Raw genomic sequence first — 21,615 nt, forward strand, 5'->3', positions numbered from 1 at the left:
ATAAATTAAAATTAAATTTCGGGTCATTTCGGGTCGACCTGCCAACCCGCCAACCTGAAATTTTCGAGTTTGGGTCAGCATACCTGACCCGTCACGGGTTGGAGGGTCGGGTTCGGGCCAACAGATTTTCTGACGGGTTAACCCGAACCCGACCCGCCAACCTGATTTGGACCCGAATTGCCACCCCTAATAAATATAAAGGATACTAGGATTTTCTTACAAATTCGCAGAGGTATCTAACCTATGATCTGAATAAGCAAAAAAAAAAAATCTAACCTATGATCTGAATAAGCAGCTCCCGCACTATATTTTCCTTTTTTGATCCCACTACAGTAGACAATCTTTGTAGCTGGTGTTGGCTCTCCAGCAATTTGAAAGTCACAAGAATAGAACCTCATAGTCATAGCTACACAATATACTGCCCCTTTTACCATCTCCCATGACCTTCTGGAGCACACCACCTAATACTTGTCTGATCAAACTTTAGCAACTTTAGACCATTATTGTTATACTCCCATCAATAAAATACCTAACACGATGGTGTACACCAATGTCCTTAAGTACTGCAGCAGTCTGGGGAAAAGTCTGCACGACCCACATTGAGAGTTAACACAGCAAAATCTCCATGTTGAACTCCAACAGAAAAAGATTAATGACGCTTGGAAATGATTATCCGCCATGGTTTTTCACAACTTCGATGCAAGTTGCTCATACCATCTAAATAGGAAACAATCTACTGGTTTCCTAATACTCTATCACATTCATTTGGTCTGCAACCTGTTAGTTTAGATACTTAAACAGTCCAACATTACAAAAATATTTTGCAATGACAGATATCGACCCGAATAGGTGAGTAATTGAATTGACAATTAATCAGTAACCTCCTCATTTGTTCATATTTCATACCACCAATATTTCACAAAGTAAAACTTCAGCATAGAAGACAATATATCAAAATGCAACCACCAAATACCAAGAAAACAGAACTCATTTGACTAACTTAGGCTCGCCTTCAAAAAAATTTACCCAGAAAAATTGTTTTCCCTGAAGCAAACTTATAATTTAGGATCCAGTTAAATCAAATAGTAGAATTCTTATTTACATCTTAATAAAAGGGGGTGTTTAGCACGCAGTTAAGGACTGACCAATTTTTATAAAAATGAAAAAAGAAAAACAAAACAAAACAAACTGTAAGATACTGCATTTAGCACTAGTTCTCATCTTTACATCCAAGGGCTTAGTATTTCCTAATCTACCAAAGACATTTCCAGGCAGCACAAACATTACACACTCCGAGTTCGAAACAATGCATGCATAGCTCAAGGTCAAACTGGGGAGGTTTAAATGAAGGTAACAATGAAGAAGACAAAAAGAATAAAATAACTTTTCAAAACTGAGAATACAAAGACAAAATTACCGCAAAGGGAAAAACTAAATGCTTTTTCCCACTACCAGCAAACTTTTCATACCTAGAACTGGGTAGAGCAGATTACCAGTTAATAGCACATAAATCACCTTCTATTGCCGTCATTGGCCCCTCCTAGACACAAACACACAAATCAAACAAACAAGGGGGCATACAAAGATGATAGAAAGAGGTATGTCAAAACAAGTGAGGATGCAATAGTCGCGATCCTAATTCATTTTTAAGATTAAACCCAAGGTTCATCAACAAAAAGTGCAACAGATCATCAGCAAATTTCTAAAATCAAATCTCAAAAGATTCACAATTACATATCCAGAAATCAAATTTATTCATTAAGCAAAGCCAATCATATAAAATCTACACCCTGTGACCCAACGTTGCCAAAACCAATAATTATTACCAAGTACAATGCTCCTGGAAGAATGAGTCATGAAGGATGCCACTCCACTCCTCACTACTAATTAAGAGCTCCAACAGAATGAAAGTTACTCAAGTGAAAATAAAGCTGCATAGCTCCTGACAATGTATTATATTGGAGATTGTAGCAATCATAAAAAGCAATATCGGATGATACAAGTCAAGCGTCAAGAACGCTGAGAGCTAACTTAAAGAATTAGCACGTCTAATACCTAAAACATGTAACCATGTTAAAATTTATTCATGTTCAAACCAGTCAAAAACTAAGTTTTAACTTTTGGACGGCAGAAAATAACCTCCACCTTATTTATTCCAGCGTAAACCTTGGCTTGGAAGCTTTTTCCATCAGGATCATCAGCACTCTGAGCTCGAAAAGTTATATTGTACATGTAACCAGAACACGCATATCCAGTTACCCGCTCAATATGCAAAAACTGGTATCCTGGTTGCTTCTGCAAGAGTGATTCATAAAATTCAGAAACTCAACAATAAGAAGGTGAAAAAAATTAGACAAACAAACACAAAAAATGCAAATGCAACGCACCTCCTCCAGGGCCCTAGTAGCAAACTCGATGAGCTCTTGATGCAGTTCAGGGTAATCCACATAAGAGGTGATTGGCCTAACGAGAAGGTACGGAGAAGGACCTGGATATGTAACCACATCAAATCCCTGTTCATCCATCATGCATCCAAGTCAACAAGGCAAGTAAAGCACAAATGGAATAATACCTTTACTATTACTTATATACAAAAAACAAAATTATAAAGCGAAGACTCATGAGTCCTATTGAGAGTCTCTCTTTGGTAAATGAAGTACAAAAGATTTTGCAAACTGCACGGTGCATCTAATGGAACTGATTTCAGAGGGCATAACATACAAAAATACAGAGACAAAGAAATAAAACAGATAACCCTAAATAAAAAAAAAGGTACAATGGAATTAAAAAAAAAGACAAAGAAGGAGGACTGGAATTGTACTAACCTCACTTTCTCGACACTCTGCCACGTATTTTTCCCATAACTTGGGATCTACATCGTGGACGAAGAAAGACTTGACAACATCGTCAAGTCCACCAATTGCACCAAGGTTAGATGGAAAAGAGGGCACTGACTTGCAATACTCCTGAAGTTCCCCCCGAATTTGCTCCCTTGATTTATGGCTGAGGTCCCCATTCCTCTCCTTCCAGTCCTCCAAGTCAAACTCCTTCGCTTCCTTCTTTCTACGATCCCACCATTCCTTCCACACTTTTGCCTTCCGATACTCCTCTTCCTCCTCCACTGCCTCCTCAGCAATTTCAGGCAGCTTCTCTAACTCTCGCTTCTTCCGGACATTCTCCAACTTGCTGTCGCTGCCCTCGCCCTCTTGGCTGCTGCTGCCGCTTCCCTCTTGGTTGCTGCTGCCGCCCTCTTGACTGCTGCCGCCGCTGCCCTCCTTGTCGGAGCTGCCGATGCTCTCCAAGGCGAGGCTCTCTTTGTCGCTGCTGCTCCTCTCTTGGGAGCAGATCTCTTGGCTTCTGACATGCGAGAGAAACTCCAACTCGATTCCAGGATGCTCAGGGATCATGCCTTTCATTTCAGGATGGTCGAGTAGATGCTCAGGGGTCATGCATTCATCGTCGCTGCTGGAAGCCATGGCAAGGAAACCTAATTTCTTTTTGAAGGACAAGGAAACCCAATTTCAATATGAACAGTGCCTTGAAATAATTCAAGTTCGATGTGTAGTACTATATAGGACAACTAGGAGGGTATCACCGCGCAAGTGCTTATCTGTGCCAGGAATTAATTAGTGCATGACCAGTTCCTAAAACCAAAATTTAAGTAGAAACCAAATTATATCAAACAAATCATGATTTGAGTGCAGATTCTACTTGTTGAGCCCCAAAACATGTGGACAATTAGAACCAAGACAGTAGAAGCTAGGGAAATACTCTCTAACTGGTCTTTGGTCGTAACTATGATAGTCACTAACATGACAATGCAGTAAAAGGCAAAACAAAAGATGAAATTAATGTTTCCAGGTCTATCAAAATATTGTTTCCAATGGAATTTAAAGATAGTTCAAGCCATTGCAAGACATTAAAGGATCATTCAGCATACAAACACAAAGGCAAAAGTAAAATCATTTTTACTTAGGACCAAATAGTAAGCTAAAGAACATCTCTCAAATCATCTAATACTCCATAACAATGGGACACGTAAATTTTCAGAAAACTAAACCAGTGTAGTGTTAAAGCTACCTTTAGAAGCAAATCATCAAACACAAAGCATGCTACTATTGTAAGAGATGATCACACACCTTAAACACTGGATGTTTACTTTGCTATGCTTCTTCTTGATTCTTTCACACTTACAAAACAATCAATAATAACAAAAGCAAACATTTCTGCTAGGAGGTCAATTTTGGGGAAAAAAAAGCTAGAAAAACTCAACAATAAATTCATCAAATGGCTGAAAATTGATGCGAAAGTGCGAGTTTTTCTTCGTGTTTTTGGCTAGGAAGGCAAACAGGGGTGGGGAGGGGAGATGTCTAGTGCTTTCCCCTCTTTGATTCTCTCCTTTTTCTAGGAAAAAAAAGAATTCCGTGGTTGGGAGATGAGATAGTGTACATAGAAGGTAAATCGGAAGGGCAAGCACAAATTGCGGGGGAAAATCACTAATTTTTTGGCCAATAAGAATGTTTTTTTAAATATACTTTATTAATATTTCGATGCCTTAAAATACCACAGAAAACCAGTAAAGCGCGGCAATATCTTCTTAAGAAGCATAGGCAAAAACTTATCATAAGAGTAAATAGCCAAACATATAGGCACATAACACTAATATTAAAATATTTAACATATCAGCCCATACAGTATTAACAAAAATTTCAGCAAATTAATGATAAAAATCAAAGGTAAACTAACCTGGAATGAACAGAAATTTTACTGCAAAACCTTTTCTATTTTCGGACCAAAGCTGAAAATTACAAAAAAAAAAAAAATACTGATCAGTATTTATGTTCATGGTGCAAAAAAATAAAGAAAAAAAGAATGGCAAGAAATGTATTTACCAGGATGCAAGGGAACAAAAGGCACCAAACCACTTGCGAGGATTTTCCACTTTCCAAACAAAGCTGAAAATACCCAAAAAAAAAAAAACAAACACTAATTGTGTAGCATTCGTGTGTCTGCTATGCGAAAAGGAAAAAAGCAAACAAGTTTTAAATTTTTCTTTACCATAGAGGAATACACCAAAAGGCAAGAAACACCTCTATTTTTCTTTTCACCTATGAGAAATTGAAATAAGATGTATATCCTATAAAGCCTCTAACCTCAAGCGCCCTTTTCTATTCCTCCGATTTTGAATACTGATTCTACTTCCCTCTTACTAAGCAGCCATCAAATCGAAACCGAGAGAGTAAAATTTAGAGTCAGAAATTGTTGACAAAGATCTGAAGGTTGAGAAATAAGGGTTCGTACGGGCTTAGTGAATCAGACGAGGAACCATTTTTTGGGCAAAAAATCCCTGAATCTTAGGGTAAGAGTGTACACCTAATCTATGGAAAAATTTGTGGGTTTCATGTCGGCAAGAGCAAATACCTCATAAAAGGAATAAATCTACAGTGAAAATAAGAAGAAAATGCGGTGATTGTCAGGCATAAAAAAAGGAAGAGAAAGGGGGAGAAGAAACAGAGAAGCCAGAGAGAGAAGAGACGGAAAACTTACCCAAAAAGGAGAAAAGACGGGAGAAGGAAGATAACAATCATCAGTTCATGCAAACTCTCCAGGCAAGGAAAACAATCAATCCTTTAATCATCATTAGGAATGATCCAACGGTTCTCAGGCATCAATCTTAGATTTAGACACAATCCAACAGCAGAAAGTTGCCAGAAAAATCTTTATTATCCTAACAAATGCAACTAACAAAACACAATAAAAAAGAGCATATGGTTCGAAATTACAATAGTACCCCCCAACAGTTAGAAACTATTCTGACCTCCTTTTATCCCTGAAGGGCTTAGTGGACATTTAACACTTGACAGACAAAAATGCCCGTGAATAGTAGAGCACTATTTGCCAAAACAATCAAAACTCAAGGGCTTAATTGACATTCGCCACAATTTCAAGACAAATTTTTTAAAGTCCCCCAGTCTCCTTCGAACATGTGGCACAATGTGGTGCCAAAGTCTTGCATGTTTATATATATACTAGGAGGTTATCGGCTGTGCTTAGCACAGCCTAGGCCCCCTATAATCTATTGTCATATATTTTCGTATAAGGTAAGATTAACAGTAATGTTTGTGAAATAGGATTCTTAAAATTATAAATTACCAATCAAGCATGCAACTATCAATATAAGACTAAACAAAACCAAAAAATCATTAGCATTGCACAAGATAAGAGAAGATGACAAAAGATTAGCAATTAGTGTTACAAACAACTTGATATCTTCAAGTGCAAGTTAGTCTTACAGAGATAGGAGATGACTTGTTGAATGCTTAATATAAAGTGCAATGATAGGTAGCAATTACAAAAGATCACATATTGAGATCCATTAAGGTGCACAAAAGAACAATTTCTTAATGGATGTCAATATTATGTCAAAAGATGCAAGATTAGTAATTCAGCTGTAAAGTGCTTCAACATTAGCAAAATTAGCAATTCAAAAGGTTTCAAGGAAGTTCAGAGTTCATAATCACGCTGCTTCTTCAAGGGACTTCCAGGTGCATTGGTGGGCAGCAAGGTAGATGTATTAGCTTCAGCAAAATTCAAACCAATTTTGGAAGGTACAGTTCCAAAAACCAAGGCACAGCCAGCCAATGCCCAATCTACTATGTAACAAATATTGAAAAATTCCTTGCCACTCTTATTTTTAAACTTGGGCACAGTTGTATCTAAATCCTTATTCTATATTAGAAATAAATTACCCATTTGAAAAGGTTCAAAATTCTCATTAGACTGAATAATCATTCATCTAAGTCCAATAACACAACTAATACCCAACCAATTGTGTAGAAAATATAATTCAGAGCATCTAAATTGTAAGTAAGTAATGACAGTTCACCTCAATTAAGCTAAGCAAGTATGAGTTGAAAAGTTAAGAGGGAAAAAAAATTGCAAAAACAAAGAACAAAATAGATGCAGAACCATAAGAGATTTTTAGTCAATAATCACAAAATGAAACAAAAGGAAGAAACCACAGCTTTGTAGCAATTTGATCCATTTTGAAGTTAACAAATACCTAATTTAAAGTTGCTAAGCAATATGACAATTTAATTACTAATTCTAGCATGTGGTTAAATTCTAATATTTGAGACTTGTTAAGCTTGGTCTAAACGTTTACTGCCTATAAACATAAAAACAATTTATTCTAGTACCTTGTAATTTAGTGAAAATTGCCATAGGGTTGAAAGCAATTGGTTAGCTTGTACAGTTCAAATTCATAGAATATATAAATAAGACGTTTTACCATGAGATTTACTTTGTCCGGTACAACTAAACTGTACCATGAAAACCAGCCAAAAGATGTGAAGAAGGGAACAAAAAGGCTCCATTAACAATAAAAAGCCTCTTGAATGGCAAGAAAGAAGGGAAGAAAAGCCATTTTGGTTAAAGGTAAAGTCTAAATTGCAAGATTTTCCTGCAATAATAAGGTGACGCTCAACTAAAGTAATAACAAATATAGGGAGCACTAATTCTGCTATAATTTACAGTATAGTCTCAAAATATCATCCTGTTAAATACACAGGCCAATCCCTCAGAACAAATTGGCAAAATTTGAATGAAAAACTCATACTCTAGCAAAAGAAAATGAAAGGGCAAGATTTATGCAAAGACACGAGGAAAAGGCACTTGAAAAAAATCTAAAATAATGGAAATCCTTGATGACTTACAATGCTTTTCGTCATTTGTGGCTGAAAGCCTGGGACCTAAGTACGCACAGAACTATCAAAAATAGATCCATCATTTAATGGAATAGAGATGCAAAGCAAATAAAGAAAACAGACTTTCTCCTTAATGAATGGAAAACGAAGCTTGTGAAAGAGCATTCAAATAATGAATGACCAGGAAAATCACAACCGAAACTTGATTAAAAATTTTTAAAAAAAGAGAGTAAACCTTTTAAATAGTGAATGACATAAAATATACCATATCTTAGAGTGTTGCAGCACTATGGAAGAGGAAAAAGCCCAACTTTCTCCACCTGCAATCACCCAAAAAACATGTAAAATTTAGATTAGTAAAAAGGGGAGAAAAAAGTGAAGAGAAAATTAAATACACAAAAATAAAATTCAGAATGCCTAAGCAGCGACTTTTGGATTACCAATCGAAGATAACAATCACGATGTCTGCAAAGCACTACATGGAAACTATTAACTGCCCAATTTCCAAATCGAAAGTATCTAGGTTCTTAACCTTCCCCATTGGAGAAATTTATCAAATAACAAAAAATCATTCCACAGGGTTAAAATATTTAGGCAGATAAAAGATTTAGAAATTTATCTGAATAATAAAAAACCATTGCACAGCATAGCAATAATTAGGCAAATAAAAGATTAAATAGTTTAAACCAAGTACTCCAACATCCTAACTCATTAGATTTGGTTCCACCGCCGGCTTAACATAAACTTTCGCATTATCAACTGAATTTTAGAAATATCTAATTCAACTTGCTCCAATCAATAAAGTGAAAATTCACACTTTAAAATTTCAATTGTCCTATTTCCCGTAACTACTGCATCAAACTATCCAACCGAAGCAAAACTTTCCAGTTTTCCACACCCAATTTGATGACATCAACAATTTGTAATAAAAAAAGGAACCGTCTATAACTAAACAAAGACAACAATATACACAATCCCACGTAGTACACTACTAAATAACCCATCTTTATATCTTGAAGCTAATCTTCAAGATCTATCTCCCAGAAGAAAATGCTTAGTTGGAATGCTACAATTTTTACTCCATTGCAGGGCTCGCTGGGAAGTTTATGACAGCAAAACAGAGGATACCAATTAGCAAAGATAGGTGGTATTAAGCTAAGGTGACATTAAATAAGTCATAAATGCCCAAGATAGCAAATTTACAGGTAATTTAGAGTAAAGGCCCCAATCTTTTTTGGGACTGAGGCTATTTAAATCAAAGGTACAAGAAAAATTCAAGATTTACAGCTTGGGTTCTGAGTAAAAAATTTGAGGCATCTCTAATTGGGCAAATCAGTTGGGCTGGAGCAGCAAATTTCTCTGACTTCATATAAGTCTAAGATTTGGCAGCAACTCCAGCACTATTCTCAATTTCTTGATTTCAATAATTACCTCGCTTTCATTTTCGCTCGTGCTCAGGTCTTCTATTTTCTCTCCTCTTTCTGCCTCTCTTGCTTTCCTTATAGTAATTTTGAGCACTCAAGCAACATTTCTTATTCTTCTTGTGGCAATCTCGGCCAAAGAAAAAATACCAAAAATACCAGAAAAAAATGAAGAAATACCCGAAGCCAACAGCATCAAACTATTCTTTCCTTTTCTCCTCCTGAACGTTTGCTCTTCAAGATGCATGAATCAGATCAAGCTAGGCAATAAGACAAGGAGACAAAACATTAATAAATTTTTTATTTCCCTTCTTAAAGTGCAACGAAGTTTTGTTGTTGAAAAAAAGGAAAAAACAGAACAGTTATGGCAAGAAAGTAAGGAAACAATTATGCATAAGGGGAGAAAAAGAGGAAATAAAACTGAGAGAAAAAGTAAAACCCATTCCTGTCCTTAAAGGGCGACGAAGATTTCCTGCAAAAAAAAAAGGGAACAAAACGGTTATGGCAAGAAGGGTTAAAATAAGGAAGAAATATGCACAAGGGAAAAAATGGATAATAAAACCGAGGGGGAAAACAAACCCCGTGAGTACATGATTCCAACACATGAGGGAAAAAAATTAGGGAGAATAAGAGGAGTTCTATTCTCGGACAAAAACCTAAGCAAGAAAAATTGATTAAATTAGATCAGATCAAAGAATGTTTATAGCACAAGAACACTATGACTCAACTGATTTTTTCACCATCTATTCTCCCGTAACAAAAGGGAGATGGAAGAAGAGAAGAGAACAGGAAAGTTGAATTTGATGGGGATCTCTTCAGATATATCATTGACCAAATCTTCGGGAATGCACAATGTATGAGAGAGAGGCTAAAGAATGAATGGGACTGAGTGGTCATCTCAAGTCCATCGCTTCAAGGAAGCAGTTTGGAGTGGTCTGCAGCCGGCAGAGTTGGAGGAGCAGTTCGCCGACTTCCACCGAAAACGTCGTCACTAAACAGAACCTTTCCAAGTAGTTTCCCGCCTTTGAAGTACAATTATCAGGTGAGCAATTTTTGCAACATGAAATCAATATAGAAATGGGTTAATTTGATATCAGAGAAAGAGGAAAACACGGCAAGGGTAAGCAAGAGCAGTTCACCTGCTCTTAATTTTCCTTCTTTGAAGTACAAACTCATGTGAGTGACCCGTAATCTCTGCACCATGAAATCAAGTGTCTGCAGAAGTAGCAGTTGAACTGCTGGCTTGAAGAAGGCACTGACAAAACCCATCTCCCAAATCATGTAAAAATCCCAATTTTTTTGGTTGGATTTGCCCAGAATAGGCGCGCCGAATTTGTGCTCAGAACAGCCGTTGGTACAGAGAAATAAATAAAGGCCTTCAACGGCAAAAGAAAGAACAGGGGTTCAATGAGAAATATTTGACTGTCCAATGAGAAGGAAACGATTTAAAAGAAAAGGAACTTGATAAATGGGGTTTTTGTTCAGTGGAGTCGGTTTTTTTGCTTTTCCGCTTCATAAATGGGGTCAAGTGCTGTTTTTGTCCCAGACATGGTCTAATGAGAAAAGCAACGGTCCAATGAGAAATACATGTGATTTTGCCACATGGCAAAAGAAAAGGAAAGCACAAATAGAAAGAAAAGAAATGGTCCAGTGCCAAAAGAAAGAGAATGCTCCGGACAAGTTGCAAAGAGAAGGCTTCAACAACTTGCAAGAAATATTTGGCTTGCCACTTGTCAAATAATAAAGAAGTCACTTGGCAAGAGGAAATGAAAACAGTAAACCTTGCTCTTTTCTTATATACAAGGTAGATACTAGAATGGTTCTGCTTGCACAGCCAATGCCCAATCTATTGTGTAACAAATATTGAAAAATTTCTTGCCACTCTTTATTTTTAAACTTGGGCACAATTGTATCTAATTCTTATTCTAAATTAGAAATAAATTACCCATTTGAAAAGGTTTAAAATTCTCATCAAACTAAATAATCATTCATCTAAATCCAATAGCACAACCAATTCCCAACCTATTGTGTAGAAAATATAATTCAGAGCACCTAAATTGTAAGTAGTGACAATTCTTATGTAGATGTATATAATGTAATAAGGTGTTTACCATAGCTCACGCACACCTATTAAAATTGAAGAAATGTTGATCCTAACAATATTAGATATGAACATTATTTTTTATTTTTATTAATTGAAATACCAACCTAAATACTGTTATTATTTGCTGTTCTTTTTTCTTTTTAAGTTTAAAAATTTTTTAAAAGCATTTTTAGGCTAGAAGATTAAAGTTTTAGCTGAAAAGAAATCCGATATTAGAGATTCTTATAGAAAAGTTTATTAAGTTCAGTGATTTTGTCGTATAATTGAAAAACTTTTGTGAATTGCTTGCTTCATTGGTTATCAGGTTGTAAACATAGCATGCCAAATACGTTCACTGGCAAGATGTGGAATATATTAAGTGCGTAATCATATTTAAAAATGGGGCTAAATTTGTATTAAAAGTTTAGAAGAACACATTGGCTACACTGAAACTAATAAAATAGGAAAAAATGAATTTTGACAATCAAAACCAAGACTCAATAGTCCAAGAAAAGGGAGCAATGAAAAAGAAAGGAGGATTATTTGACCCAACATGCAAAAAATAACCCTTAATAGTTACCTAATGTTTTGAGAAGATGTTATATCTGGTAGGGCAAAATTGTCATGAAATGGTAAAAGACGTACAAGCCCCTTAACAGTAGTTAACTGCTTAGTATATAAATTAAAATTTGGAGGGCATTGTTGGCAAAAGACAGCTGCTACAGTACACCCCAGCTCCTTCCTTTTGTTTGTTGAGAGGAAAAAGAAATAGACGGTAAAGAAATAGGAATGAAGCAGAAAAAATAGTAGGCTAAAAGTCAAAAGAAGCGGCAAGTGATTCTGTAGAGGAAGAAGGGAAAGACACGGAAGAAGAGGAGGAAAGGTGCAGGTGAAAAACCAAAATTCAGCCCAAATAGTGAGCTACTATTCTGAAAGCCTGTTATGTCTAGAAGGACAAACACGTAATTTTAAGTAAAAGAACAAAAATGCCCTACAATAGTTATACACTGTTTAGACTAGGATACACTTTATGAGGTTATTGCTGGAAAACAAAAAACACAGTAGCTGCTCTTCTCCCATATTTTGCAACGTGGATCAACGTGGGAGAAGAAGCCTTAGGTTTTTATATATATGTATAAGATATATAAACTACTTAAAGCCGCGAAGCCTGATGAACAGTTGATTTTGCCGGTTTCGCTGTGGTTTTGCAGCTAATTTTGTCCTTTTTCATCTTTTCGCGGGCTTCATGTAGTGCCCTTGCTTCTGTTTCCGCTTGTCCTTGTTGCTTTTTTTGTTGCTTTGTTCCCATTCTGCCCTTTCCCTTGGTTCGCCTGTAATTTTGTCCCCAATTTTGTCCTTTTGTTTCTCCTGGATCTTCCGCTGTTGCCTGACTTTACTCACAAATGTTAGCTTTTCTCCCCAATTTCGTCCTTTTCTTTCTCCTCCATTTTCTTTCTTCAAACGATAATTCTCTCTTCTCTTTTATATTTATTATGATATTCATTAATCAATAAATTAATTACTCAAAATATATATATTAACAAACATATTGATTTTGTAAAAAATAATGCCTCGAGTCACCTTATTGTAATTTAAATTTCTGTAACACATAAGCTCATGTACTATTCGTTGACTTTGAATAAGATATTCATTAATCAATAAATAAATTACTTCATGATTAGATAAATATAATGAGCTAACAAGTGTTAGTAATTTTTGACATCAATGATCTAATAGACTGTTTAAAATTACTCTTTAAAATTGTGTTTTTTCTCCATAACACAGAAGCCCATGTACTATTTGTTGATTTTGGGTAATATATTCATTAATCAATAAATAAATGACTTCATGATTACATAAATATTAATGAGCTAACAACCATGATTAATTTTTCATATCAATGAGCTAATAGACTCTTTAAAATTGTGTTCGCTACAAGGAATGCAGATAACAGAAGGTTGGCAGATAACAGAAGGTGGTTCAACCGGTCAACCCGGTGAACCGGCCATGAAACCGGGCTAGTCCAATGCTGATTTGAACCTCCGACTTCAAGCATAAAAGCTACGCGCACTCACCACTAGCCTAGCAGTTCACTTGGTGCTTATTCACTCCTTCTATATTATATATTAGATTTTTATTCTTATTTTATTTCTTCAAAACAATATTTGTTTGGAATCTTTTAATAAAATTTTATTATTCTCTAAATTCTATAAATTATGAAATGGATTTAAAAAATAACATATTACACAATTCATTTTAAAAACAAATATTATTCTTAATAACCTTTTGTGCTTAAAATTCAAAAATAAACTAGATAATTACACTTAGATAAAATTTTATACTTGAAGTTTGGTGGATTACTAATTAAATTTAGGTTTTGTTAATTCTTATAAGAATTAATGATTCTATAATAAATTGGACTAACTGAGTATTTACTATAAGGGTTAATCGCACTTTATCCCCTTTAAGTATAGGTCATTTCTCACTTTACCCCACAACGTTTGTTTTTCCTCAGTTTATCCCATCCGTCAGCAATTGCACGTTAAAAACTTCAAGATGCCGAAATTGCCATTGGGTAGTTAATAGGGCTCCATAGTTATTGCAAATTGATTTTTGAGTTGGATGTGTGCATTTTTCATCAGCAGTTCAAGGTGGTGCATGGTTTTCTAATTGATAATATTTCTGTTGAATTGTCACTTTCACAGTCTCTTAAGTATTTCCTTCCTCCAGCACCTAGTTACCCTCACTCTTTCAATTTCATCAGTTGAACACTTAAAAAGTTGCTTAGCACTTTTTCCTCCTTAAAAGAGATTTTTTTCTTCCAAAGATTCAGACTATCACTTTTTGAATAAACATAAAAAGTTTGATTTCAAAGAACAGCAGAGTGAATCTGCTATCTAATATACTGTGAACTTTAACTAATCCTCAGGCTAACATGACAGTTCAAAGCCTTTAGAAACAGTTTGGATTATTCTAGCAGACCCACGAGTACTAATCCAACAGAGCAAAGCAGAATATGAGCAAAAAATTACAGAGGAGGAAATTATCCATTAGGAAATCACAGATGTTTCAAACTAACCTAAGCATCAGCCAGTAAACGTGCAAGAAGCTTTCTCACAAACATAAAATTCAAAAAATTATATGCTTCTTCTTTTTCCTTCTCTGCTTCTTCTGCCAAGAAGCGCAAATTCAAATTCCACTTGTGACACCCCGAGGCAGAAGAAAAGGGAAAAATTTCTGGTGAATAAAGTTTTGTGGGAAAATCCGGCCAGAAGCCGTGCAAATTCCTTATATTTTTCTTAAAATTCCCTTTTCTTTGACAAATACCACTTTATAATGGCCATACTACTCAATCACCCCACAATAAGTGCCAATGAACCTAGAAAATAGGATTTTTTACTTCGGTTTCAAATTGAGCAAAATTAGGTTTTCTCGATTTTCTCGCCGGATGAATTTTCGGTATGGAGCAAGGATTAAATTTGGTGAATAAAAGTGACTTTTAAGTGAGAAATAATATGTGATTAGGAGAAATGAAATAAAGTTAGTGAATGGGAAGTAAAAACCCTAGTGCGGGTGTTTTTAAGGAAAACGGCGCGAACCGACGGGTCCCGCGCACTACCGTTTGAACGCACCACTGGACCACCACTTTCTTGCACCACAAGCTTATTGATATTTGAGCCAAAATATCTTCTTATATTACAGCTAAGGGGACCGAAATTTGTGGCTTATAAGCAAGGGGAAGAAAGAGAAAAAATTAGTGGCTAAGAATTGTCCAAGTGTTAGCCAAATTGTGGTCTTAATTAACTCTAACCTTCTTACTTCTTATAAGACAAAAATCAGCTTCATTTCTCTTCATTTTTCTGCCAAGGGAGCCGAGAGAGGGAGAGGGAAGAACAAGAGTGAGCTTTCTTCATTTCTTCTTGATTCAAGCTACAAAGTGAGGAATCCAAAGAACTAAACCGATTAATCTTGTCTTTGAGGGGTTAGATAGTGTTTGGTGGTGAAAGTTTGGCAAGGGAAAGCTTGGGGCTGCCCTTAGTGATCTCTAACCAAGGTAAGAGAGCTTATCTCTCCAAGTTTTAGTTTCAATCTTGTTCAATTAAGCTTGGTAACTTGATTTTACGGTGAAATCATGGATGATTAACATGTTTTAGTAGTTTTCCCCTTTCTTATTTGATGAACTAGGGCTTGGGGAAATTCTGCCCAAATTGTTGTAAGATGCTTATATGTTGCAATTGAGGTTTCATAAGGTGTTGTGGTAGTGATTAGACCAAGAAATTAAGGAAAGATTCACTAGAAACCGAAAATTTCAGAATCTGGAAAATTATTGCCAACTTTCTGTCCGAAATTTTAACTGTATGTTAGAGGCTGATTTGGCCTTGGGTCAAAGAAGGAAAGTTGTAGAGAATGGTATTTTATCGGTGCCTATAAAATTTCAGCTCAATCGGAGCAACGTAGGTCATGAAAAGTCCGAAATACCCCTACTGTTTTAATTGTTTCCCAGCAGTCCGTTTCTTCAGCTAAGTTCAGTTTATCGCATTTTTTGACCAGGATCCATTCTGATTTAGCTCTGGGTCAAAACATGAAAGTTGTAGTGTTCTGAAGTAGCTTTAAAATGCCTCTAAGAACACCTGAATTGGACTTTTGTACACTGAGTTATGTCCATTACAGTGTTCTGCATTTAAACAGCCGACGAATTGGTTTCTGGTTTAGTAATTCGAGAATTTGACTAAGTTACATTAGGAACTGGACTAAGTGACCTTCATGAATGTTGTAGCTCTGTGTCTTAGCTTCGAAACGGCGTAGGTTTCGTTTTAATCCAATAAGCGTAGCCTCGGATATGTTATTTCCGCATTTGTATGTCAAATCTGTCTTGAACTAAATTGAATTTCTGCACTTGTACTTAATGCGATTCTTGTTATTATGATATTGTGAGCCTATGGAACGGCTCTTGACATAAATTGCTGATATGTATGATGTTGGGTTGTGTTTGAGAAAAACAATGAAGCCTAAAAGGCTGGAAAATTAGGTAAACACAAAGGGCATGCTGCCCGAATTTATACTCGAGGACTAGGAAACGAGACTTGTAACTTGTGTAAAGTTAAGTGATTATTACTTGAACTAGCAAGCACCTTTGCTACTTTGTTTATCGAGGATTATACATTAGGATTTGGCCGAACTTGTACCTTTGAGGAAAAGACATAATGGCCAATGTAAACTTGTATTTCCTTGTACTTTCAACTCAAGTGTTATTTCCAAGTATCTATACTACAAAACCTTATGATTTGAAAAGCGAGCAAGTGTTTCACGAATGCCTTTCAAATGAATTTCAATTGGTTGATTCTTAATGAACGGAACGTTTAAGTTTCGAATCTTACTCGTGTTTCAAGTTCTCAAATTGGATTTTTATCGCAGAACTGGACTTCAAACCTGGAGTATAGTTGAACGTGAATACTTGAAGCACTATATTTTGTGTGAGTGATCCCTCGACTGTCCCAAAGTTACTTTTGAACTAATTCATGCATTTATTACTCCATTGCATATCATTTGGGGGTTCGGGTGTGTGCCATGACATAATTTGGCTCCAATGAGTTCCTGGAAAGTCTTGTGCTTAGAACCAATGTCTCCACTATTGTTTACACGTTCTTTGGAGCACGATGGCTCCTTACTTCTGTTTCATGGTTACATGATCTAAACGAGCATTGGATATTTAAGTACAAGAACTTCACTGGCTCACATGAGCAATAAATGAACATTTGATTACTGCATCATGACATCATATTAATGCTTTATTGTGAAATATACTTGGCTGTTGATTTTACTGGTCACTCGCTGAGCTTCTAGCTCACCCCCTATTATCTTCTTCTCCCCACAGGGATCGAGGTAAAGGAAGACCTTGTATTTGGATCTTTGTGTGGCTGGATGGCGTACATCTTGTATAGTTTAGTTTTGGTTTTGATTTATGTACTTTTGGGCTTGTATAAATATTTGGAATTGAATCGGATGTAAATCTACATTTTTCGCTTAGAACTAGTTTCCGCTTCGATTGTGATATGTAAATTTTGGAGAATATGATGTAAAAGTTGAGTTTTATCTTGTAATTCATTCGAGGACTGTAGTGAATGACTGAGTCCTAGCGAGAGCTGGGCTGGCGGCCCGTTGACCCCTCTGGTTCGCCTTAGGGGAAAATGGGGTCGTTACACCACTCCAATAGTAAGGCCTACATCCAGTACCATACCCTCGTCGTCGAGGAGGGCTCCAACGTCCCTCTCCGCGAGTACGTCAATGCCGAATTCCTCCGCCCTGTGCTTCCTCCTGACCCTCTTTCTTCTGAACCCTATTTCGACCTAGGCGATGTCGTCGATGCCTACTATAGGGACGGCTGGTGAACTGGTGTCGTCACCGCTTTTCTTCTTCAGCACCACGACGCCGACCGCCACTACCACCACAAGCAGCCCCAGTCCCCCTCTCTTCTGAGGTTCGTCGTCACCTTTCCCAATCCACCCGACGAACTTCACTTTCCTCCTTCCCAATTGAGATTTCACCACCGATGGGTCAATTGCACCTGGGTCCGACCCGCCAAGCAGGTGCCGTTTCTATTTCTGGTGTCGTTTCATGTTCTTTAATGGAGGTTTTGGAGGTTTTGCTAGGAATACAGAAGAAGAAAGAGGCTGATAGAGGGGAGAGAGACTTGACCGACAATGACAAAGAGGAAGGAAACCTTTTGTCTTCTGGTTTCCCTTTTCTTGTCCCATGTGCCCGATGGAGGGAAATTTCCTCCTCTATTGTTCCAGGACAATTTTGGAAATTTGTTTTGACATATGGGTATTTTGGGTTGTTCATTATTTTCTTAAGGATATTACTGTCTTTTCATTATTCTGTTAATCTCCGTTAGAGTTGACTGTTAGTATTTGGGATAAACTGAAGAAAAACAAACGTTGGGGGGTAAAGTAAGAAATGACCCATACTTAAAGGGGATAAAGTGCGATTAACCCTTACTATAACATAGTTTATTATAGTTTTAACCATATCAAAAATTATAAAACATAATATTTAAATATATGTAGTGACCCACCGGTTGCACCATTCACCCACTGGTTGAACCAGTAACCCGTTGACCCACCTCTTTCACCGGGTTCCTCTCCGGGCCGGGTTTAATAACTATTGTTTACCCTGCTCAACGAAAACAATTATTCTATCAACCTCTTTGACAGAGACTTCATCCAGCAATCCTGATCAACAAATGTTCATTACAGCTTATGAGACATAACAGTTATATTCCCCTAAATTATCCATCATTTATGTAATGAAATAAAAAATTTACCACCAACTATGAAATTCCTCTCATTACACAACTTCACAAAATTTTACCATTACCGCCCACTCTAAATATTTACAATAATAACCACACATATATAAACAAAAAAACAGATAATATAAACAACATCAAACAATCATAACATACATTTTCTCACCCAAAATATATATATCAAAAAAATTTCATTTTCTCAAAAATATATATATATATATATATATATATATATATATATATATATATATATATATCAACAAAAACTTCACACACATCCAATAAATATAAATCAACTATACCAATCTATCTTTAACTTCCATTCACTTCACCAACCATTTTCTAAAAATATCCAATAATTTCTTTCTATTCAAAAAATAGTTATAATTAATTCTATACCCTTTATATATAATTTATCTTCCACAATGTATATATTAACAAAAATATTTATTCTCTAAAAACACAACTTTAATTCTATAATACAAACACAGACTTATTTTCGCTACATAAACATATAAATATATTTTTATATCCTATTTATTACCCATTTTATATATCTCCACTTTTTCCAAAATATATTTTACTCCAACCAATTATTTTTCACAATATAACATAATTTCTCTCTATTTAAAAAATACTCCTTAAATAATATTCGTTAATAATTGAATTATTAACTTAAAGTTCTTCCATTTTTAAATTAAATAACATAACACAAATGTAACTACCATAAAACACTTATCAACAAAAAATCCATAGCTATTTAATAAATACAAATTAATTATACCACTTTCCATTACCTTCCATTAACTATATTCCAAAAATATTACTTCAATAATATTTCAAAAACTAAAAAATTCAAAAATATACAACCAAAAACCAAAATTAAAAAAAAAACTTTTCTCTAAAATTATAACCTACATTATCATTAAACAATCAACAATGGACACCCCGCGAAACTCGCGGGGCACCAGGCCTAGTATATATATATATATATATATATATATATATATATATATATATATATATATATATATATATAGAGCTCCTTTAAAAAGAAAAGAGAAAATCAAAAGGGATTAAAAAAATACTTCCTCCGTCCCACTTTGATAGTTCTGTATTTCTTTTTCATCTGTCCCAAATTGTAGTCCACTTTCCAATTAAAGAATGTAGTTATATTTTAATTTTCCTAAAATACCCTTATTCAATGTAAGTAGTTATTACTATAAACCTACTCCATTTAATGAGAGTTGATTCTTTTTTTACAATCAATTCAAGTTCCCATAAAGTTGTACCATATTTAATGTGAGGGTATTTTAGGAAAATAGCAATCTAAATTTACTTTTCCAACAAAGTTAACTATTTTTTCTTAAACTGTGTGAAAAAAGAAACAGAATTATCAAAGTGGGACGGAGGGAGTAATAAAGATTATCTAGCTTAATTGAATCGTGCCCGAAAGGGAAAAATCAAAATTTACCAAGGAGTTATTGACTTGCATCCTGTTCATGGCGTCAGACTATAAACCATCATGATCATTATCATTTAAAATGCCAATTTGCCTTTACTAGAAACTTTGAATAATTACAATTAACTTGTACCTAATTTCTAGTAATATTTTTCTCTACTTCTTTAAAGCCCAAGACATTGACTGCAAGGTTATCTAATAAAACGATATATAATTGGAAAAAAAAAAATACCGAACGTTTTACACAACCAGAGATAGGAACGTAGCATATTGAATTGGTGCAAACCAAAACCAACCAGCGGCTTGATAAATTGCGTCTGGTGGGCATAAAAAAAGTAAAAAAAAAAAAACCCGCTTTGCTCTAGGAATATGGAGGAGGGTAATTGACTTGTTCTTCATTCAAAGCAGACGTGAAATGAAATGTCATGCATTTTGTTAGTCTGTTTTTTAGCGTCTGTCTGTGATTGTGAATCTCCATCCCTCAAGTTTTCTACGCTGTATTTTGGGTCTCAATAAACACAAAAATGGAGGTGTTCTTGTGGGAAGGAAAGCTGGGAATTCAGGATTAGCATGAGGACGGCTGGGCCATATTAAATATCTAAAAATCAATAAATCAATAAATACGTAGATTTGATCCGTTGCAATTAATTATGTATGCAAAAAAAAAATTGGTATATTTTGACTTAAAATATGGGGGTGCATTTGGATTAGCTATTTTTTGGGATATTTTTGAAAAAAAAATTACTATAGCAGATTTTTTTATAGTATATTTTGAAATATTTTTAGAAAATATTTTGGAATATTTAAGAGTAAAAGAGTTTTTAAAATATATTTTGAGATATTTTTTAAACATTAAAAAAATTTAAACTACTTTTTAGAGTACTTTTTAAAAATTTTAATAATATCTGAAAAACTAATTTTTGAAAAATTCAGCAATCGAAAGAGACTTCCAAGCTCAGGCTAAAAGCTCCAAACTTTGGTTAAACGATCAAAAACACTAAACTAACCACCAGCCTATGGCTGGTGGCCACTACCAAGTCCTTAAGGCATGATACGGTGAGAGGTCAAGGGTTCTCTAAAAAATTCAGATGGTGTGTAGTGTACTCGTATGATCCGATAGTGATTCACTCTCCATTGACTCCCTGTAGGTCTAGTTGGTCTTCCCCTTAAATTGGAATAGAGTAAAATTATATAAATAAAGTGACGATTGACAAAAAAAAAGATCAAAAACACTAAACTACCGTGTGTTATTTTTGAATAGTTTCTAGTTTTAGGCTTTGTTAATTTTAAAGACAAAAAAAAAGTAGTAATACTATAAATACTAGGGATAATTTCACAAACCTCCCTTGAGGTTTCTGACACTTGCACTGAGACCCCTCTAGGTTTTAAAATTTTCACCTAGCTCCCTTGCTTTTCAAATTTGGTAACAATTCAGTCCAATTAGGATTAAAATATTACTATCATGATAGAGATGACATTTATATTCCATGAATACCCTCTTCCTCCCTATATTAGTACAAGATTGCTTGTTAATAAAAACCTACTAGTTTTCCTTTCGTAATAATATTAGTGTAACGCTTTTTGAATTTCACTTATAAACATTTATGTATTTAATATAAATTAAATTATTCAAA

General features: G+C 35.2%; 1 protein-coding gene across 12 annotated transcripts; it reads right to left on the reverse strand.

Moving 5' to 3' along the window:
* Positions 1-1,920: 1,920 nt before the first annotated feature.
* On the reverse strand, positions 1,921-10,769 carry LOC113688596 (uncharacterized). 12 transcript variants are annotated; one of them, XM_072048228.1, is made up of 11 exons: positions 10,267-10,762; positions 9,856-10,149; positions 9,707-9,783; positions 9,308-9,599; positions 7,972-8,026; positions 7,716-7,751; positions 4,893-4,955; positions 4,747-4,798; positions 2,826-3,487; positions 2,388-2,513; positions 1,921-2,295 (listed from the first exon to the last, which is right to left on the reverse strand). In XM_072048228.1, exons 5-11 carry the CDS (start codon positions 7,972-7,974, stop codon positions 2,107-2,109), a joined length of 1,131 nt encoding a protein of 376 aa, XP_071904329.1. In that variant the 5' UTR covers positions 7,975-8,026; positions 9,308-9,599; positions 9,707-9,783; positions 9,856-10,149; positions 10,267-10,762; the 3' UTR covers positions 1,921-2,106. The 12 variants fall into 12 exon arrangements, with proteins under 12 accessions (XP_071904329.1, XP_071904328.1, XP_071904330.1 ...); XM_072048227.1 differs by lacking the exon at positions 9,707-9,783; XM_072048229.1 differs by lacking the exon at positions 9,707-9,783 and having other exon boundaries at positions 7,716-7,767; positions 10,267-10,761.
* Positions 10,770-21,615: the final 10,846 nt, after the last annotated feature.

The sequence above is a fragment of the Coffea arabica genome, chromosome 5e, assembly GCF_036785885.1.
Source record: "Coffea arabica cultivar ET-39 chromosome 5e, Coffea Arabica ET-39 HiFi, whole genome shotgun sequence".
NCBI lineage: Eukaryota > Viridiplantae > Streptophyta > Magnoliopsida > Gentianales > Rubiaceae > Coffea > Coffea arabica.

Bases quoted from the DNA above. Each gene is read 5' to 3' on its own strand.
- LOC113688596 (XM_072048227.1), bottom strand. The intron at 4,799-4,892 runs GTAAATACATTT...TGTAATTTTCAG, and splicing joins TTTTGTTCCCTTGCATCCTG to CTTTGGTCCGAAAATAGAAA. The intron at 3,488-4,746 runs GTTAGTTTACCT...AAAAGAAATTAG, and splicing joins AAAATTTCTGTTCATTCCAG to GTTTCCTTGCCATGGCTTCC.